Genomic DNA, 21,622 nt, shown 5'->3' on the forward strand with positions numbered 1-21,622 from the left:
TGTCTCCCTACACATGAATAGAGTACAAACGACAAATACATGTGTAATTGTCTCCCTACACATGAATAGTGTACATACAAACGACAAGTACATGTGAAATTGTCTCCCTACACATGAATAGTGTACACACAAACGACAAGTACATGTGTAATTGTCTCCCTGCACATGAATAGTGTACACACGACAAGTACATGTGTAATGGTCTCCCTACTCATGAATAGTGTACACATAATAGCAACCGAAGTCATGTAAATGAAGGTCTATTTTCCCCTTTTCAGTCCTCAAAATGAAATCAAAAGTAAATAAAAAAACGTTCTAAACGTTTAAAGGAATTTATGAATTTGATAATCTGTTCATACGATCATACTATCATACTATCATTACTAAATCAACACTACATATGAACTAATAATTTTGCATCCGCAAGTCAGAATTATGTAAAATAAAAGTTTGGTTCAGCAAACGTCGACAAATATTTTTCTAGTATTATTTTCGATTTCTCTATTTATTTACTACGACCATAATACTCCCTGTGGGTTAAAATCCAAAGATTTTAGTCTTGGAATTCATTGTTGGAGTCATGTTTAAGACGTATAAAGAATTAATAGGTCATTTCCGTTTTTTACATTTAACACAAAAAAAATCGAAGGGAAGATATAATAGTCAAATCAAAGTCGGCCAAATATTTAATTTTCATTTTTTCTTCGTTAGTGTTTTTTTTATATTTTTCTTTATATATGCTATATGAATTTTTATATATATATATTTATTTATATAATTGTAGAGTGTAAATGATGTGCATTGTGAAATGCGTATGGTAGAGGTTATGCTATAAGTCCTTTTAATTGAACAGTATTTAACAATATTTAATAGAGAAGATAATAAGATTTTTTATTGTGATGGTACATAACACCACAGGGAGATAATTTTGTAAATATCAACTGAACGCTTTAATAACGTTTTATTGTTAAAGACATCATGAGCTTCTCACTGGTAACAATTGGTGTTTGTCAAACAGATATATGTCCAATATTTTCGATAAAGTTCGTAAACTAGTTCTGACCGGACAAACTGGCTTTTCCGACTCGAAGCATGATTGAAAGTGATATCTCAAATTTTTCACCAAACTTAGCGACAAACAGCATCTGTAATCAAGAAAGTATGGCTAAACAACAAATGAATTGTACTAAAAAGAATTTTAAAATCTAAAAGGCACTAACATTTAGCACAAATTTACTCTTTCTACTAAATTTTGACAACAAAATGTATTTCCCTCCTAAAAAAGACAACTAAAATATTGATTTGTAATAAAAAGTCTATAAGGGTAATTGTCAAACTGACAATTCAGGATGTTGATTATTTCATATATATTATAAGTAAATTTACAGTTACTAAACATTCTTGCAAAAGAATGACAATAAAATCCAATTGCAAAATGTCGTTCTGTACTGCGTTAACAGCAGACGACAATTTTGATACCTAACTGAAAAGCTGAAACATTTCTGACAGATATTAATGTTTTAGTCTTTTAAAATCTGTTTATTGTGGTTGCCTATCGTACTTGCAAAAAGTGCAGTAATGTCTTTGGGCATGAACTAGATATTTTAATTTACTACTATAAGTAAATACGAAGAGAGTATTAGTTAAATAAACCAAACATTCTGTATGTGACTATAACAAGTCACGAGCTTGCATTTCAGTAGTTTGTGCTGGTGGATATCTACAATAAGGTTGGGTATTTTTAGTTCTTGTTTTTAACATATACTTCATTTTCGGATTTTTCTTATATTGCTTTTCATTTTGACATTTCAAGTACATATATGCTGGCTATACAGATGTGTTGTGCTCTCAGAGGAAGGCTTTAAGATGACATATAGTTGCGAAAATCGTCGCCATTAATTTTTTTCTTTGTCACACTATAACAAAAACGATTACTTATGTAGTATAATTGACAATGAGCCGATTCTCGACCACATAGCATCTTCACCATACTAAATAATTTTTTAAAAATAAATGTCTAGGACTATTATTTTTGTCAATCTCCCTGAATAGATAAAAAAGTAATGAAGTTCAAAATCAACAAAAAATAATTATATTCTGTCCTGTACATGCGCATAAGAATTAAGTATGAGACTTCTTTTTCAATTTTTTTTCAAACTTTATAGAGACATGTAATATTGATTACGATCCTGATATGTTTTGTAAATAAAACTATGCACAATGTTATTCAAATTTATTTTAATTTCTTCTCAACACGTTATATTAATGTAATATTGTGTAATTGTAAATGAAATTTAAAAGAGGGACGAAAGATACCAGAGGGACAGTCAAACTCATGATTCGAAAATAAACGGACAACGCCATGGCTAAAAATGAAAAAAAAAAGAAAGGTATAATTTGTTAACCACTGAATAACAATTACAAAAACAATGTACTTTAAATTTAATTTAAAACATCAAAACAAATGTTCATGTTATTGATCATTGATGGTGAGGGTAAAGTGTAGTTTTTTAAACAGATATATCATGTTAAGGAGGGGTATTTGCTAAAAAAAAACAGTCGAGAGAATGTTAAATTTCGCGAGTCGTAAAGCAAGGGAAATTCATTCTCAAGACTGGTATTTTTCGCAAATACCCCTCAAGAACATGATATATCTGTTTACTTACACCGAATGTTTATGTTCAATAAAGCATTGATGATCGTGAAGTAACATGCGTCAAGTCGGATAGAGTATTTTTTTGCAAATACCACGACAGGAGAGGGTAAAAAAGGCATATCCTTTTGGCAAATACCCCGGCGGCGTTAAAAAAATGGACGATATTCATTTTATAACAGTAAATTGGTGAAAAATACACTGGCTATCAGCCAATCAAAATCCCGGATTACATAAGGCGTAATTAACTTTAAAATTGTTCATTTTTTGCTTAATGTTTAATTGTTGGTTTTGCTCTTTCTACCTTAACTATTTGACATGCAAAGTGAACTATCTCTTCTCTCTCATCATGTATATGATTTATTGTTTCTTTCAAATTTTATAATCCTCTGAAGTGTAACAATACAAATGAGAATTGAAAAATAAGCCGGGGGATAAAACAGAACATTTAATATTTATATAACGCAACAATGCATTGCAAAGTAATAGAAAGATGAAAAGACAAGCAAGTTCACAAATTACTAAAATATACATTGTCAAAAGATTTACAACTGTGCTATTCGACCCCCTTTCTTCCTTACAAAAACATGGAATGGTCTTATTTGTCAGAGTTGGTAAGCAACTCCTGCTTGAATCTTCAATCGGACACATGGCTCTTGGTAGGTAAAATTCTTCAAACGCGATTGATTGAATACATCAGGAATTTTATACTGTGGATTCATTTATTTTCGTGGGTACCAATTTTCGTGGATTATGGAAAACTTGCAAGTTCGTGGATATTTAATTTCGTGGTTTTGCCGAAGTCTACATACAAGCCTATATAAAATTTGTTATTCGTTGAACATTTAATTTCGTGGTTCACCAGTACCCACGAAAGCCACGAAAATTGGTATCCCACGAATAATAATGAATCCACAGTATTTAAAAGGAATGAAAACGCGGCCGACTTCAAAGAAAATTGTATGATGCATCTTTGACTTGGGCGATGCGTTAATTACACCCATCGCTCTAACTGGATTATTATTTTTCTTGTACCAGTTATCAAACTTTGTCATTTAATCATGAAATGAAACAAGGTATTGCGTTAATTACACCCACTGCTCTAGCTGGATTATTATTTTTCTTGTTACAGTTATCAAACTTGGTCATTTAATCATGAAATGAAACAAGGTATTGCGTTAATTACACCCGTCGCTCTAACTGGATTATTATTTTTCTTGTAACAGTTATCAAACTTGGTCATTTAATCACGAAATGAAACAAGGTATTGTCTATTTAGATATGCAATGGCTTAAATGAAATAAACAAAAGATATAACCTTAAACAAAGTAATTTCTGAAAATCAGTTTTATTCCTGTTCCTCGTCTTGATATTACCCTTATGTATTCATCAATTAAGATCAATTTGTAGATGAAATCCGACATTATACGAGTTTTTAAAAAGAAACTAATGGGAATGCCAAAAGTTAAACGATAAGTTTAAATTTGGAATATGACTGGTATAGAAAAGTATGAATGGAGAACAGATGTAGTATGTTATCTTGATATAAGAACTAAGATTATAGGTGTTATTATAAACACCGTTATTGGATATCCAATATGCAGGTATACCAATGTATAACATATTATTCTTATTTTTTTCGTACATATATTTATATTAAACAAGTGTATACTACTATAAGTTGTGTCTGGTCTGGGAACAGTATATCTAACATTTAATATATATGATCCTGGTCTGATTTGTCAACTGTCTACGGTGTAAAAAACAAATAACGGCGAGCGCAACTGTTCATTATCTAATGCTAAAGTATGCTGTGGTGCCTTAAAAACTAAATTAGAAACAGTTAAATCTTTCACACATTGAAACATTAGTTAGTTTAACACCGAATGAATATTTATTTCGACCTGTAGACTACTGCTCTGGGAGAGAAAAAAGGAAGGAACTGTTTTGCTATTAAGCTAATGGTAATTTGCGGAAACGCTTAATAATGGCAAACTGAAATGCCAAACAACGACTCAGACTAAAAATTGTATTTGACAACAAAATAAATGAATAAAATTGTTTATCGCTATATTACGAAATTTTCCTTCAGTCTTGCTGACTGATAATTTTCTTTCGCAGCGGAGTCGAGTGATATGCAAATTAACGATAGAAACTAAGTGAACACGTGCGCGTTGCAAATAAAATTGACATGAAATTGACAACGTCGTCATAGGTAAAATAACGATAATCAAATAACCATTGGTCATCTCAACTCAATTGTTTCTCTCGCTTTCACCGTAACGGCTCAAGCGAGACAATTAATCTCGTAGAGATGATCTACGATAATCCATAATATAAAACGGCACAACCAATCCCAATCGGAAGTCTTATATACATTTTTTGCCTGTGATTTTCTAATTTGACGGTAAGGATTTGGACTGGCGTCAATTTGAACTATAAACATGGGATTTTAAAAAATATATAGCAAATTCGTTGTGATCACCATTTTCATGTAACAAACTCTATGTATTATAAAAAAAAATTAAGCTTTTAAATTGTATGAAAATTTTACATCTATTTCAAGTTGTTATTTAACCCTTACCAAAATACGGCGTGTTTGTATATTTATTGACGCACAAATTGACGCTCGACTGAAAATTATCAACATGTTTCGAAACAAAATCATTTACATTGTACCACTAACATTTAGAATTCGTAATTTAGACCAAATTGTAGGAGAATGTCCCTTTTTATTTTATCACTTTGCTTTTTCTACTTTCCAATATTTTTAATAAATCTTATTCCACCCTCAGATTGAAATAATTTTTGGAGAATAATGAAATTCAAAACTGATATTTCGAAAATCGTAGAACGTTCAGAAATGTTAACAGAAACTTAAGAAAATGGCAAATTGCTAGAATAATTTTCCAGTTTCATAATGACATCACCTAATTTGTTTTGCACTTCGTAGTTTTGGAGCTTTTAGAAAAGAATCGAAACACTGTATTTTTTGTTTTGTATTTCGGATGAAACTCGCTCAGATTTCAAGACCGACGTCTATTTGAATCAGAATTGCAATAATAAAATATTCAATAGAAGTATATTCTTGATTTGGGGTTCTCTCTTCTTTAATCTCCTCAACATGACCCCGTGAATTTACAAGACCGATCTACAATGATCTATATGACAGAAAATAGACCTCCGTCATGATTCTTTATATTATTCATCATACTTAAGACCGAGTCAGCCATGGGTTATAGCTCTGCGGGTGCTCTGCAGATATCCTGATTGATCTCAAGCTGCGTTTCCATTCCTTATAAATATACAATTCCTTCAATGAATGGATCTCAAATTGCAAAAAAATACAACTGAGTAAATACAATATAGCAGTGGCATGTTCCTTAAGCATTTACATCAGTTATTTTTTTAACTCAAAGCCATACACTTTTTTCAAGCAAAATACAAAGGTCTGCTTTCTTTGATCTTTTTCCTACAAATTGGACATTGTTTCACTTTTAACTTGTCGCTACAATTCTTGCAGCAGCACACATGCATACATGGTAAAAATGTGACTTCTACTGGATTATCAAAACATATTTTACATATATATTTGTCATCCATATTGCTCCCTGATTTCTGATTATCTTTTCCAGCACTCTCATTTTCTGAAAATTGATGAAAAGAATAATGAAGTTACGTTATTTATAGTTATTTTGGCCTCTCATCCTATCAAAATTTGAATTTGATATTGCGAAGCTTTTTATTTTAATTCTAATTTACAATGATTTGCTATATTATGAATAATGTACAATACTAAATAGAAGTAGGATTTAATTTACTAAAATCCCATCACATTGAATAATACATTTTTTTAATGGGACAGTCGTTATCTGACAAACGGCAAGTTTACCAATCTAAATCTGAGAATTCGTTCGGTTGCAACTATGATAACATTTTACAAATACTTGAAGTATCGTGTGAACTCGACTTGAGAAGTCAGTGAGAATGAACTTCGTGTCTATTTTTATTATATCCATGCATGCACTTGTAGGCACCTTTCAATTCAAAGCCTACCTGTAAATAACAGACAAATAGCATAGCAAAATGAAAAAAACAGACAGACAGAGAGACAACAGTACACAAAACACAACATAGATAACTAAAGATTGAGCAACTTGAACGTCACCAAATACTAGAGGGGATTGCAGTTTATCCGGAAGGATAAGTTAATGCTACTCTACATTTGGCAGCAATATATTGTTCATGTTAATACCAACCCGGCAATAGGTCTAGTTCTGTAGTCAAATATAACCTTATGATTTCTTCTTTTATTTGGAAGAAAAACGTGTCTGATATTTTTCTTTTTTTTTAAATATATTTCCAAAATGTATTCTGAAATATCCAAAGATGTAGAAAGATATTACGTTTCTAATGTTTGTTGTTATCTTGAAGGTATTGATTAGATAATATCGTTACTTTGTTTATATAAAACCAGTTTTATTCTTTTATATATTACGTGAATTTGTATGGTTTTGTAGTTTTTGTTATTTCACAGTTATGTCATTACTTGGACGATATTGCACTATGTTTGCTCTATTTTCAATTTATTTAAGGTTTTTGTTCATCAAAAGAAAATGAATAAAAATAGCAACGTAAATTCGTTGTTTATATCTAATATACAATACAAATCTAGTGTGGATAAAATATTTACCATTGTTCTCCAATTTTATGGAACCAATAGGAATTTCCAACTCATGATCAGCTTGCTGCAAAAGATATATCAAGAATATACTTGGTAATGATTTCTTATATTGACACGTATTACTGACAAACAGTGAATAACTGTAGTACGAAAATATATATGAAAATCATAATGATTTATTTACATATATATATTACTTGAGTAAATCTTCTGTATATGAATCAACAGTTTTCTTTCAAAGGGCATATTTAGTCTTAACTCTCGTGAGACAAACATTCAATCAGGCATCGATTACGCTAGTCTTTGTTCTGAGGATTTTAAACCTTACTAGTTATAGACTTATAAAATATTTCCAGTTGATTGATCACTTTCAATTATGAGATAATCTTTGGGTTTTACTTTAATTTTCCAAACAGAATGATTTCCCGAATTATTGGAGTGAGAGTATTTATGACACATGTGGAAAACGGATAATGTTACTGTTAACTTTTGATAACTCTTTTCTTGATTTTTGCGTCATTGATGAAATTTTTGGGGAAGAAACGTTAGTCTGCAGTATAACACTTTTAATCTCGTATATATCATGAGTTTAAACAAATATGTGTATCCCTCGTTAGAATATTTGGTGATATGCCACATAGATAACTATTTCTTGTCCTTTTGGTCATAAAGCTCCTTACACTTTCATGTATATATATATATACATTCCTTTCAACTGTTTAATTTGTTTAGTTTGTTCGAGTGTTCTAGCTGAAATCAAATTCAGGGACGCACCTCGGAAACACGAAACGAATGTTATTTTTATTTTACCTTCTTGTGTGAATTTAACAACTAGGCATTTGTTCATTAATTCTATATATTTTAAAAAGTTTATATAAAAAAGAAGATGTGGTATGATTGAAAATGAGACAACTATCCATAAAAGACCAAAATGACACAAACATTAACAATTATAGGTCACCGTACGTCTTTCAACAATGAGCAAAGCCCATACCACATATAGTCAGCTATAAAAGGCCCCGATAAGACAATGTAAAACAATTCAAGCGAGAAAACTAACGGCCTTATTTATGTAAAAAAATTAACGAAAAACAAATATGTAACACATAAACAAACGACAACCACTGAATTACAGGCTCCTGATATATGACCGTCTACCTATCTCCGAAAATTGCATACTTAAAACTAAGAATGCCCAAGTTTACACTAACCTCGTTTTGAGGAACAAGTATTGAACGAAGCTGTGACGAATCTGTTCTGTCCCAATCACGGGACTTAAGTTTTAGTAACGTTGTTATTGAACACTTCGTTGTCCTGGAAAAAAGATATTTGTCAAATGAATACTCAATTTTATCAAAATAATTCAATAAATATTTAGAAATTCAGATCGCATGTAGTGTATTTGAAACTGGAACTAAAAGCATGTTTAGTTTCTGAAAAAGGTGTTAGTTTCAAATTTGTTTTTTGACCATTCAGGAGGTTTAATGAGTCACAAATGTGTGATGTCGTTTGGCTGCATGTAGAATGTCAAATTTAATGCATTTATTGTAACGAAAAATGTTTGTTTCATTTATTCATAGTATTTCCCCGGTATGATGCTTACATATCATCAGTCAGACATACCTTACATAATATGATAGGAATTGTAATAAAATAAGGAACAAATCGATATGTTATTGAACGATATTCATGACAAAAAAAATGTGATAAACTATCAATTAAATAGTTTAAAATAAATTGGCTTTGACCAATGCTTTGTCAAACAAGTAACAGCAAACCATGAACAAAAATATGTAGCGTCAACAATACATGAGTATCCCTTCGGACAATGTATTTTACTTTATTGTAGAGTAAACATATAGTGACGTTAGCTTGCAACATTTGTTTAACGCTGTTAAAATTATGAACACGCTATGGTTAGTCATAAACACTAAGGACCTGTCATGACCTCTAAAAAGTTCGGTGCCGGTTTTTTTCGGCAAGATGAAAGTCTTCGTCTGCTATTCATGTATCATCCGAAATGCAAACCAAGACGAAATCAAAATGCAATACTGTATCATTTTTCACTGAAGATCAAATACTGCAAAAACATACTGATACTGTGTTATCGTACATGGGTTCAACGTATATGACCATCAATTCAGGAAGTTGATCGGCAAACTTATGTTAAAATAGTATGCTTATTCTTCTTATTTTGCTACCATCCGAACAAGCCTGTTATCCATCAGGTTGCATATGTATAAAATAACTTATTTTATTCAATGAGGCACATGAGGTACATGTTTATTTATCTTTATGTCAATCCGCAATAAAACTATTTTTTTTTGTTTGCTGACTTAATTTGGAAACTAACTCATGTAACCAGTGATGTAATTCCAAGTGGCTTAGACGTAAGAATACTTCACTAAAACTTCCTTCATCGACACTATTCAAATACGTTGTTTCTTCTATCACAGGTCCTACTCTCTGTAAATCATTATAAACCTTAATTTTTATACTAGATAAAATATTATCATAAGTTTTTATATGATATTATACCCTATTTCAAACAAAACAATTAATACAAGTAAGCCTAGCGATACCTAGAGATCCTTAAATCACATTCTCATACTCAACAAATGATTTATTTGAAAAGAAGTGTGTTTCTTTGCTTTTGTTATGCTTGCCATTGATTTCAATGGATATGTCGTATCTAAAGAGTTTTTATACGCGTTTGTTATCATTCAATATGAGATTGATGTCATTGGACAGATTTTTAGTCTTAGTGAGATTATTTTGTTATTTACCAGAAAATCCTAAGTTGATCTGTATGGTGCTAATGACACAGGTAAGTAAAATGTTTTTAATAGCCCTTATCGATAAATAACATTGTTGTACAAAGAGTCATGTAAAGCCAAAGCCACATGTTTGCTTTGTACGGCTGATGAATCTGCTAGACTTCTTTTTATGTCGTTCAAGGTTTACCTAATTTTGTATTTATTTCTAGTAGCTTTCAATCTGATTTTGCCAACCATTTTGAATCTACTTTCTTCAGCGTGCTACTTGATTTGACTTCGGCATCGAGTTACGGTATTGAAGACAAATTTAGTTTACGTTTTTTTATTGAGTTTAGGTCAAGGAACAGTAAATAGGCCATGTCGCAGATTTTGCTAAAAATTTGCATACAACCTTGGCTCGTTGAACTACAACTGAAAATCGAAAACATTATACATTTATCTCTTTTATTATCTGAAAAATTGCAGATTGATTTCCTTTTATATGGGTGAATATTTGTATGGAAAGCACATCAAATCGGCGAAAAACCTTCTAAAATTTGTCTTAAAATCGCCAAATCTCGAATTCTACTCCATAGATTTTTCTTAAAAAACTATATATTGTTGACACTTACATTTCTGTTTTAATGATATAAAATAATCATAGGTTCACCGACTTCGTTTCTTTGTCTAATAATCAATTTGATACCTTGTTGGTAGTGAAAAACGTCAAAACCCAACGTTTTACGGCCTGCAACGCGATAACGTTACGATTATTTCGACGTTTTGTTGGATTTTTTCATAAAGAACGCAACTTTGAATGATGTATACCGTAAAAACGAAGTCGGTGACCCTATCTTTATATTGCATCATTATAACGAAAATTTATGTATCAACAACATATAGTTTTTTAAGAAAAATCTATGAAGTAGAATTCGAGATTTGGCGATTTTAAGACAAATTTAAGAAGGGTTTTCGCCGATTTTATGTGCTTTCTATACAAATGTTCACCCCTTTTGTAAGAATTCAAAAAGTAATATTTCAAATGATAATTGAGATAAATACATTATTTTTTCGATTTTCAGTTGAAGTTCATCGAGCCAGAGATGTATGCCAAATTTTACTGAAATCTGTGACATAGCCCATTTACTGTAACTTGACCTTAAGCCTTCCAATTAATATTTTATCGTGTGTTTTTCTATGTTGTGATGTTATACTAATGTTTCAGAAAAAGGGAGAAGGTTTGGAACCATTACAACGTTTAATCCCGCTGCAAATGTTTGAACCTGTCCTAAGTCAGGAATCTGATGTACAGTAGTTGTCGTTTGTTTATGTAAATTCGTGTTTCTCGTTTCTCGTTTGTTATATGGATTAGACGTTTGAATGGTTTTACACTAGCAATTTTGGGGCCCTTTAGAGCTTGTTGTTCGTTGTGAGCCAGTGTTCCGTGTTGAAAGCCGTACCTTGACCTATAATGGCTCTTTTTCAATGCTCGAGGTCAAAATAATTAAAAATCCGAGGCTTATTTAAGAGATGAATATATATTATTTAAAAAGTTCATTAGTATAGCCGACGGTTGGCACAATATTAAGGCCTTGCATGAGGGAACTATATTCTTTAATTTAAAATTATTTCTGAGGTTTGTACAATGTGACAACAAATTTTATTAACGAACACTCCGTATTCGATGAACTGGTTTTTGTGCAAATCTGTGTTGTTAAATTTCTGTAATTGTATACTTGAACTTACAAGACACTTACAAAACATAGGTTCACATAACCTAAATATAAACTCCATTAATCCGACATTTTGAAAGATATTTTTTGTATGAAAATTCCATATCTGTAGATTGTAGTACCCTTTTCCAATTAGCCGTTTAACAATTAAATAAAAATTGTGTTTCCACAGCTGACATTTGCACACGTTCCATGTGTAAGAAGGGAGTCATTGTATTTATAATGTATTTTGTTACAAAGTCATTGTGTTGAATTGTATATCATATCCAAAACGAATAAATGAATCAACTAAGATATACCGCATTAGCTAAACTTGTTGTTAATAGTATTGAGGTTTAATATATGTATTAAAACAAAGATAAAAAAAAAAGAAATACCTTCAGTATATCTGTAGCACATGTTACACTATCATCTGTTGGATGTTTCAGTAGAACTAGCAGTAAATCTCGCATCACAAATCGGAAGACAGGTATTCGATGTACAACATTTCCAGTTTTATCCTTAAAGATCATAGGCAATAATTTCGCATGAAAAATATAAAAGTATTAAATGTGTAAAGCAAGTTGAAAAAAATAAAACGTTGATTAAAGAAATGCTGTATAGGTAGATGCATTTTACACTAACCGACATGATTAAAATGTCTGTTTTTTCTTTTGTTTCATTAGCACGAAAATGTCGGTCAATTTGCTTGTTAATACTTAATTGGTAGATGTATTTCTTTGTTTTGTATTGTTGATGTATGTATGCATATATGTATTGCTGGTGTTCAATACACATTGAGGCAGCGGTTTCGTGCAGCTGTCTACTCTTTTTGCAATATCTTATTTTATAATCAACCCGGGTAAAGTTTGTTACGAGAAAGAATTGTAAGTATAAACGACAAAAACCTGTCAAGTGTTCAAAATCATTAACAAAATTGCTAAAGTTATAGTCTTTTATCTAAGACTTCTTAAATTCAAATAGAAATAAACGACATGCTTACTTCCCAATTTAGAAACAATTCTGTTATAAAATTTGCAAATCCACATAATCGACAAACAGAAACTGGGTTCGATAACAAGGCGTCTATCATTAAACATTCCTCCCTACATCTGTGATAAAACAAATACAAATACGTTAATATTCAATTAAATAATTTGCAACACAAATTCATGTAAATATGTGTGCCGAGTAACTGTGTGTTGCTGAGCGATACATTGAAACAAATAAAGTTTTATTTTTCGCAATGTATTCATCACTACCGAGACCTTTCACAGGTTTAATAAACGTTTTTGTAAATCATTGACATCAGAAACAACTGTTATTTAACAAAGAATGGTATATAGCAAAGAAACAAATGATTCAATCAAGCTAAATAAAGGAACAGTAGTATACCGCTGTTCGAAATTCATAAATCGATTTAGGGAAAACAAATCCAGGTAACAAACTAAAACTGAGGGAAACGCAAAAAATAAGAGAAAAACAGCAAAACAACAGAAATACTTAATAGCAACATAAATTTAGATGTCAATGTAACACACAAAGAAACGAACTTAAAGATAACAATTACCATTTTTTCTTGACTTGGTGCAGGACATTTTACGAACAAAATTGTGGGTTGAACCTGGTTTTGTGGTAAGCCTAACCTTCCGCTTTCATCGCAATGTTAAATATTACACTAAAGGTTAAGGCTTAAACAAAATTAAACTTCCAACTTACCTCGTAAATACAAAATTCTTAAAGTTGGCAAACCCTGGTACGGTCCCTAGTTTATTAGATAAAAGCTTAACTAGTTTTGCTCCAACACATTGAAATCTTGGCTCAGATATGGACTAAAAATAGATAAGAGTAAATAGCAAAAATACCGAACTCAAGAGTTTTTTTTCCAATTCAGAATTAAAAGGACTAACATGAAAATGTATCTAAAATGTCATGTCAGTACTGAAGCATTAACTTCGAATGCGTATCTAAATATACCCTCTGTGAAATAAAGTAGCAGCGATACCAACCTTAAGGCTTACACGTTAGGAATAGCACTTTAGAAATGTTTATCGTTCTTTATAGTGTTACTTACCAAAATGCTGGTATCACGTAGAAATCATAAATCAAACATTTTCCAAACTTTCATTTTCATTTTATCATTTTTTCACTCTTTTTTTTAAATGTTTTTAGTTATTTACCTTTTCAAACAAAAGTTCGACGACATGTACAATACTTGATAGAACTTGGTCGCCAGAGCAATTTTGTAGTATCTGTGAAATTAAATCCGTGGTTTCTTCTAAGTTGCCTGGCCGTAAAGCTATTTCATATATGATGTCATTGATAGCAGAATTAATATCTTCATTAACATTGTCTGGTCTGACAACTTCTGATCGCTGCAAATTTTCTGATAAGTTATCCTAAAAATATTTTGAAATCGGTTTAATTTATCTGATTTTTTTATTATCAGTAGTAAATTTGGACTGAAACTGTATGAACTAAGTTACGTTTTGGCCAGAAAGGATTTAAAAAAAATAATAATAAAAATCTGAAAGAATGAAATGCGTATTGGCAGTATGTGTCAATTTAATCTGTACTGCTGTTAATCTTTAAGTATTTTTCGTTTTTTCAATATAATGGAATTGTATGCGACTGGCATAAAGTGAGAGGTTAAGCTAGCTTTAATACCAGGTTTAATCGATTATTTTCTACATAAGAAAATGCCTGTACCAAATCAGAAACATCTTAGTTGTTATTCATTCGTTTGTTGTAATTGAGCTTTTGATTTTTGCTATTGGATCCGTTTTGAATTTTCTCGGAGTTCAGTATTGTATTGATTTTACTTTTTACTAGTACATGTAGTATGACTATGTTTTAAAAACAATATATCAAAATCAGTATAAAATTATGTTGCAGTAGTGTGTAATGTCTTTTTACAATTTTACGTCAAAATATATCATTTGGATAAAATACAACAAACGGATGCAAACACGTAGAAGCAAGTTTTTTTTCTTCTTTTGTTGAGATTAAATACTGAATACCAAGGGAAACAAATTTAGAGAATTCTTTTCAAAACATGCCATATAAATTTGTCTAAAGTATCAATAAAAAGAAGTTGTGGGACAACCAGAATGACACGATAGAACATTCAAATCAGGGAATGATGAAAGTCTTATAAAGTACCTCAATATTACATATATTAGTATCCTATTCAATTAATCATTTTTTTTTCATTATTTTGCTATTACATACAATTGTGAGTTCTTTATGTTTTGCAGGTTATTTTAACTTTCCGTATGAAAATTGAAAATTGTGAGGCTAATTCTTCTCCGAATAATCAGTTTTGCCATTTGTGTCAGGTAGATTTTCCGCAATTTTTGTTTGCTTAGTACCTTTTATTTAATATTTACCTATTTTTACGTATTGTATCGTTTTGTTTTGTTCAAGCATCATCATTATCAATATAATGGAATTTGATGCGACATTCTTACAAGTAAGAGGTAAAACTAGCATTTAACACCTGGTTTACCTCACCATTTTCTTCACACGACAATGCCTGTACCAAGTAAAGAATATGACAGTTGTGAACTATTCGTTTGATGTGTTTGAGCTAATGATTTTTTATCATTTGATAAGGCACTTTCCGTTTTGAATTTGCCTCGAAGATCGTTATTTTTGTTATTTTTATATTTTACATACCTGGAAATTTCTACCCGTTCGCATATTTGTCTGCAAGAATCTAGGAACCAGTGGATGATTAGTACTACACGGATATTGTCCTATGTAAAGAAAAAAGGACCAAAGCTTAATGATATCACTTATATCGAACTGACAAAATGTTACCTGTCCTTTGCCATAATTAATTTAATTTTTTGATGTTTGTTTCCAAGTATGGTATTTTCATGGCGATATGAGTTTATAAAAATTAAACATTTGACACAAAGCTTATTTTTAGTAAAAAAATGATTTTGAATCCGCTTTCAGTCACTTCGAGTCAACTCTAATTAGTTTCCTCTGCTTCAGTTCATTTCGTTTTTCATTCACTATTAGTTTTTATGAAGAGTCAGTATGTTTGTGATATTTTACCACTATTACAGTAGAGAACAAGAAAATATTATAAGATATATAAAGGCAACAGTAGTATACCGCTGTTCAAAACTCATAAATCCATGGACAAAAAAAAATCGGGGTAACAAACTAAAACCGAGGGAAACGCATTAAATATAAGAGGAGAACAACGACACAACACTGGAACGCAACACACACAGAAACGGACCAAGCAACAGACAAAACACCACGAGAATAACAAATATAACATCAAAACCAAATACATGAATTTGGGATAGACAAGTACCGTGCCATGCATCAGAAGCGTTTGTCTGTATCAATATAAGAATAAGGAGATATCGAAAGAATGCAAGTGAGACAACTGTCAACCAAAGTTGGTATGGAGTGCATGTAACCAACTTTAACCAACTGTACGGCTTCAACAAATGGAAAACTTCAAACCGTATAGTCGGCTGTAAAAGAACACGATATGTATAAAATATGTTATATTCAATTCAGATAATTATCGGCATTACTTGTAACAAAATGATCTACAAAAAATATTAATGAAATGTATGTACGGACGACAACCCCTGCACTACAGGGTCCTTACTTGGGAAAAGCACATACATAATGTAGCGGTGTAAAACGATCTTGAAGGCGCCAACCCTTTCTTAAACTGGAACATAGGTGTTACATGTATTCTTATTTAGGTTATAATACAAATAAAAGGTGTTACTTCTATAATAAGATAGTTATAGATAACACATTTGAATAGTAAGACAATATTCTTGAATACAATTACCATAAACTGGTGCAGGAAATGTCATCAGAGTGGGGGGACTGAAAACAGTCTGACCCTGTGACACATTGGGAAACATATATTCGGGTCCGGCTGACGGAAACATCTGGGTCATCATACTGCCGGGCTGTGCCTATTGAGGTGGAAAATATAGAAAATAAGAGGAGCTACATTTCATGTAATTTATAATTAGTGTCTAATAAAAATCAAAGGAAGACGAAAGACTGACAATTACATGATTAAAAGTCTTCTTTATCAATTTTCCTGTTATTTGCTTGACTAAAACAAAATATTCATTTTCCAATTGTTACATTAGATTTAAAAAAAAGAATGTAAAATTGCCTGTACCAAGTCAGGAATGTGACAGTTGTTGTTCATTTGTTTGATGTGTTTAAGTTTTTAATTTTGCCATTTGACTTTCCGTTTTGAAGTTTTACTCGGAATTCAGTTTTTTTGTGATTTTACTTTTCAAATATACATGTAGTTGATAACCCATTGTAAAACAGTATTAGCAAACAGTCGTACGGTTGATTGACGTCGTTTATATAAAACAAAATAGGCTAGTACTTTAACCTATAATGGTTTAATTTTTAAATTGTTATTTGGATGGAGAGTTGTCTCATTGGCACTCACACCACATCTTCCTATATCTAGGTCCAAGGATAAATCCTTGTGGTACCCCAGGCTCAACATGTATATAAGCCCATGTTTTTATATCTCTACTGTGTTCTATCACTAAGTAAGTTGATTATGTTGATCATTTGTTTTACTTGTTATCCCGTAATGATTCAGTTTGTGGATGAGAAACCTATGACTAAGCTTATCAAATGCCTCGGAGAAGTCCATTATATGACAATCTATTTGTTTCCCTAATAAATCATTTTAGTTACATCATCAATAAATTCATTCAGGTGAGATTTACATGAGAGTCCCCTTTCAAACCCATGTTAAATTGGATACATGATGTTGTCTCTACCAGCATGAGACATTACGAGGCTATTTATATCATCAGCTATAATTGTACCTGCTTTGCAAGTGATAGACACATCATTTTCTGTTATTTTAATGTCGAAACTTCTTTCAAAGTTTCCGGACTAGTTACACTGTCCTTGAAATTCTTTTTCTGTTTTAGTAGTTTCGTCTAAAAAGTTTTTTTCTGAAATCGGCAATAGTGTATGTCTGCTTTATATGTTGGCTCTGACTGTAAAGTTTCATTTGATTTACGAGATGGTGTTTTACTACCATCTGACTACCTTTTACTTTATACAAATACATCCCGCTGTACAATTAAAGCAGTGGATATAATAAGCGGTCATAATGTCAGATGTTGCAGTAATTCGAAACAAAAGAAAGTTGACCTGTATTTTTGTAGTTCGTAATGTGTAAAGAATTTGATTCAACCAGAATCTGTATTATAAGAGTTTAATAATGAATGCAAAACTATTAAGAAAAATCAGCGTGGATTTAATTAGAAGTTTGATGTTTTAACCTTTTCTTTGGATAAGCTTTTTGTTTTCATTGTTGGAAAATATTATCAACTTGACAAGATATTCGATTACCTAATTTTTAGTAACTACTGAAAAATATTTTCCAGATAAGACCAGACTGTTTTTGGAGAATGACCTCATATAAGTCAACAACTCAATTTAAAGTCAATCTTATAACTACCTGGGAAATAACCATGTTTGGTTGTCTTATAGATTGCTGTTGGTTTCCAAACTGTGTTCTTAGACAACTGTCTGTTTGCTTTGAAACGCCATTAGGATTAGGAGCTGCAGTGATCGGTTCTTTGCTTGCTTTTTCTAGTGGTAAAAATGCTGATAGACCAGTGGGAGATGGACCTGTTATTTGACGATCATCAATTTCCGGTTCAATTTCGGTAGAAGTGGTACTTGCATTAGCATTATGATCATGCAGAACAGTGATGGCTTCTCGTACCTGAAAAACAATACATAGAAACTTTATCAACTGCTGCTCTGGATTGATATTAGGCTAGTACACGCAATGCCAAAACTTGACAAGAGGGATCGTTTTCGTTTATTTAGTGTATATATGATATAGTGTTATAACAAAATACCCTGAACTGCAGTAACTTAGTTAGTATTAAGTCACACAATACAATTCCTTTAGAAATAACAGGGTTGCAAAACGTTAAAAACAAAAAGTGGTAGTGTTAGGTTTTTAAAACATTAATTCTCAATTTGTTAGTGTGTCGTATTGTATTGTGTTGTGAAATAAATGTCTAAATGTTAAAATTGTTTTACACTAACCATTAAGATGACCTTTAATAGCTACTATTTTGTTGTGAGCAAAAGCTCGGTGTCATTTCATATTTTCTTATTTATACTATTATCTGTATTGAATTAGACTATATCAACTAAACATAGAGACAAATTATGTACAAACTTTAATCCCCTAGAATAAGTAAATGAGAATATTATCATTGTGCGTAGCTTATGATAAATAGTAAGTATATATTAAATTAAATGGTGATGGTTTAGCAGTTTGCTATACAGGCACAACGTTTTAAATAAACTTTCAAAAAGTTTGTATAAAATAATTAACATTTTAAATGGCCAATAAAACATCAAATTTGTTTGATGATTATTGCTATAACAAAAAAATTCGCGATTGTGTCAAATACTTTAGTTGCAAGAGACATTCATAAGATAGGTCGGGCGTTTATTCATATTTATGAAACTCGCTACAAACCTTAGCCTCCAGTAACTCCTTGGACGTTAACATGTTTAATAAATCCAAATTGTCCATTTCTAGCAACATGCCAGTGATTTTTTCGGCCTGGTCAGGGTACACTTTTTGAATAAGTGGAAACAAACGTTCTCCTAACATCTGCTTTTGTTCATTTTTAGGTGCGTTTGCCAACATAGCTGCAGTCAAAGGCTCTTGACTATGGATAAGAATTCCTCTTTCCGTTGAAGATTCAGCGATTTCCTTTGTTTGGTGAGCTTGCAGTACAACTCTTATTTCAAGTACCTATAAATATACTACTAATTAGTTATCAAAAGTACCAGAATTATAATTTTATACGCCAGACGCGCGTTTCGTCTACATAAGACTCATCAGTGACGCTCAGATCAAAATAGTTAAAAAGCCAAAACAAATACAAAGTTGAGGAGCATTGAGGACCCAAAATTCCAAAAAGTTGTGCCAAATACGGCTAAGGTATTCTACTCCTGGGGTAAGAAAATCCTTAGTTTTTCGAAAAATTCAAAGTTTTGTAAACAGAAAATTTATAAAAATGACCATATAATTGATATTCATGTCAACACCGAAGTGCTGACTACTGGGTTGGTGATACCCTCGGGGACGAAACGTCTACCAGCAGTGGCATCGACCCAGTGGTGTAAATAGTTATCAAAAGTACCAGGATTACTAAGAAGTTTCATACGATTCTATTATAGTGATTAAGACATTCTATAAGTTAAGTTTTATATTCGTATAAAATGCATCACTTATGAATCCACATACTCAACCTTAAGGTAGCACAATACAAAGATTTTATTACTCCAACTCCCAAGTTTTAAAATGCTGTAACCTTTTTAATAATGCTTGAAATTTTATAAAAGTTGTAGTTTGGGATAGCTAACAGGTTACTCTTTTAAATTAATGCAATGTTAGTATTATGCAACAATTATGTAACCAATTATAATGTTAATGGAGTCTAAAATATTTTTCACCAAATTTCCACTTTCAAATGAAATTAGCTTCTGCATAGGTATCCCTAGAGGGTTGATTTTATTATATGTTGTTCCTATGGCTATTATCTACAAAAGGGTGTCTCAGATTTCAGATAGAATGTATAGCTCTTTTGAAGCCCATTGTTGTGAACGTTAAATACCGCGGCTGTACCTCTTAGTAAACGTAACGTCGTTCCCGGCAAATTTGATAGTTGCCGATTTAACGTTACGAAATTCCGCCAACATGTGGCGTTCGGATAACATCTTTGTTTTCTAGCTTGTTATGAATCCTACATTTCTTAAATTACTTGTATTTACATGCATTATATTGTTGAATCGGTGTCGAGACTTATATGACATCGTGTTTGCTTTCTTTATAATTCATATTTGATGAGGCAATGGTTTATGCTTCCTACCTCTCACCAGAGACCAAAAGATCTTTCTTTGGGCTATGTGCAGCTATGTCGAATAGATTTGGTGACCATGGATATCCAGAGACGTATAGACAAGAATTGCACACATAAAGAAAACAGGGCAAAGAAAACATCCATGAATATGCTTCCAGAGTAGAAATGCTAGTTAGACGGTCATTTCCTACTATTGAAGCAGCCACTCACAGTACATTGAGTGTAGAGTACATGATAAGGGGATTACCTGACCAAAGAGAATTACCAGTATGACTGAAGCTATCCACCAGGTGACTTTATATGAAACATATAAAAGAGGAAATAAAGATAGAAACATCCGTCAGTTGAGTATGCAGGAAACTGTTGATTTTGATGAAGGTGAAGATGATATCGAAATAAGGAAAGTTGGTGGGAAAAGATATGTAACTGAGGAGAGGCTTACACAATTTGAAAGAGGGATCACACAGTCATAAAGGGAGATAATTCAGACACAGTACTATACACAACAGGATTATGACAGTAGTTCATGGTAAAATAAGCAAGTGTATAGTGACTGTACGACAAAGATGAAGAATCTTAGATGTTTTAACTGTAATGAGGATGGCCATTACATAAGAGATTGTCCAAAAGAAAAGAGAAGCCCCTATCATAAAGAAAACAGAAGTGGTTTTATAAGGAATGATGAAAGGAGTCAAAACCAAACTAGAGAGTCTTTAAACTGCTAAGGGTTGAGACAATCGACCAAGTGTCAGCCCCTAAACATGGTGAAGAAAAAATTAAAGAGAAAATTTTGAGATATGAAGAGAAACCTTGCCGAATGAAAGAGCATTTGGTTGAACCGAAAACATCAGTGGGTACAGTTTCTATGAAAAGATCATTTGAAG

The 21,622-nt window shown here is 31.7% G+C and overlaps 1 protein-coding gene across 1 annotated transcript; it reads right to left on the reverse strand.

The window, feature by feature from the left end:
• Positions 1-2,312: 2,312 nt before the first annotated feature.
• Positions 2,313-20,691, reverse strand: LOC134700922 (uncharacterized). The gene is made up of 13 exons (XM_063562073.1): positions 20,650-20,691; positions 19,346-19,627; positions 18,302-18,571; positions 16,637-16,766; positions 15,484-15,563; positions 13,986-14,204; positions 13,525-13,637; positions 12,809-12,917; positions 12,204-12,326; positions 9,691-9,803; positions 8,549-8,651; positions 7,347-7,401; positions 2,313-6,300 (listed from the first exon to the last, which is right to left on the reverse strand). The coding sequence occupies exons 1-13, from the start codon at positions 20,689-20,691 to the stop codon at positions 6,086-6,088; spliced, it is 1,854 nt and encodes a 617-aa protein (XP_063418143.1). The 3' UTR covers positions 2,313-6,085.
• Between the last annotated feature and the right edge of the window lie 931 nt (positions 20,692-21,622).

The sequence above is a fragment of the Mytilus trossulus genome, unplaced genomic scaffold, assembly GCF_036588685.1.
Source record: "Mytilus trossulus isolate FHL-02 unplaced genomic scaffold, PNRI_Mtr1.1.1.hap1 h1tg000210l__unscaffolded, whole genome shotgun sequence".
NCBI lineage: Eukaryota > Metazoa > Mollusca > Bivalvia > Mytilida > Mytilidae > Mytilus > Mytilus trossulus.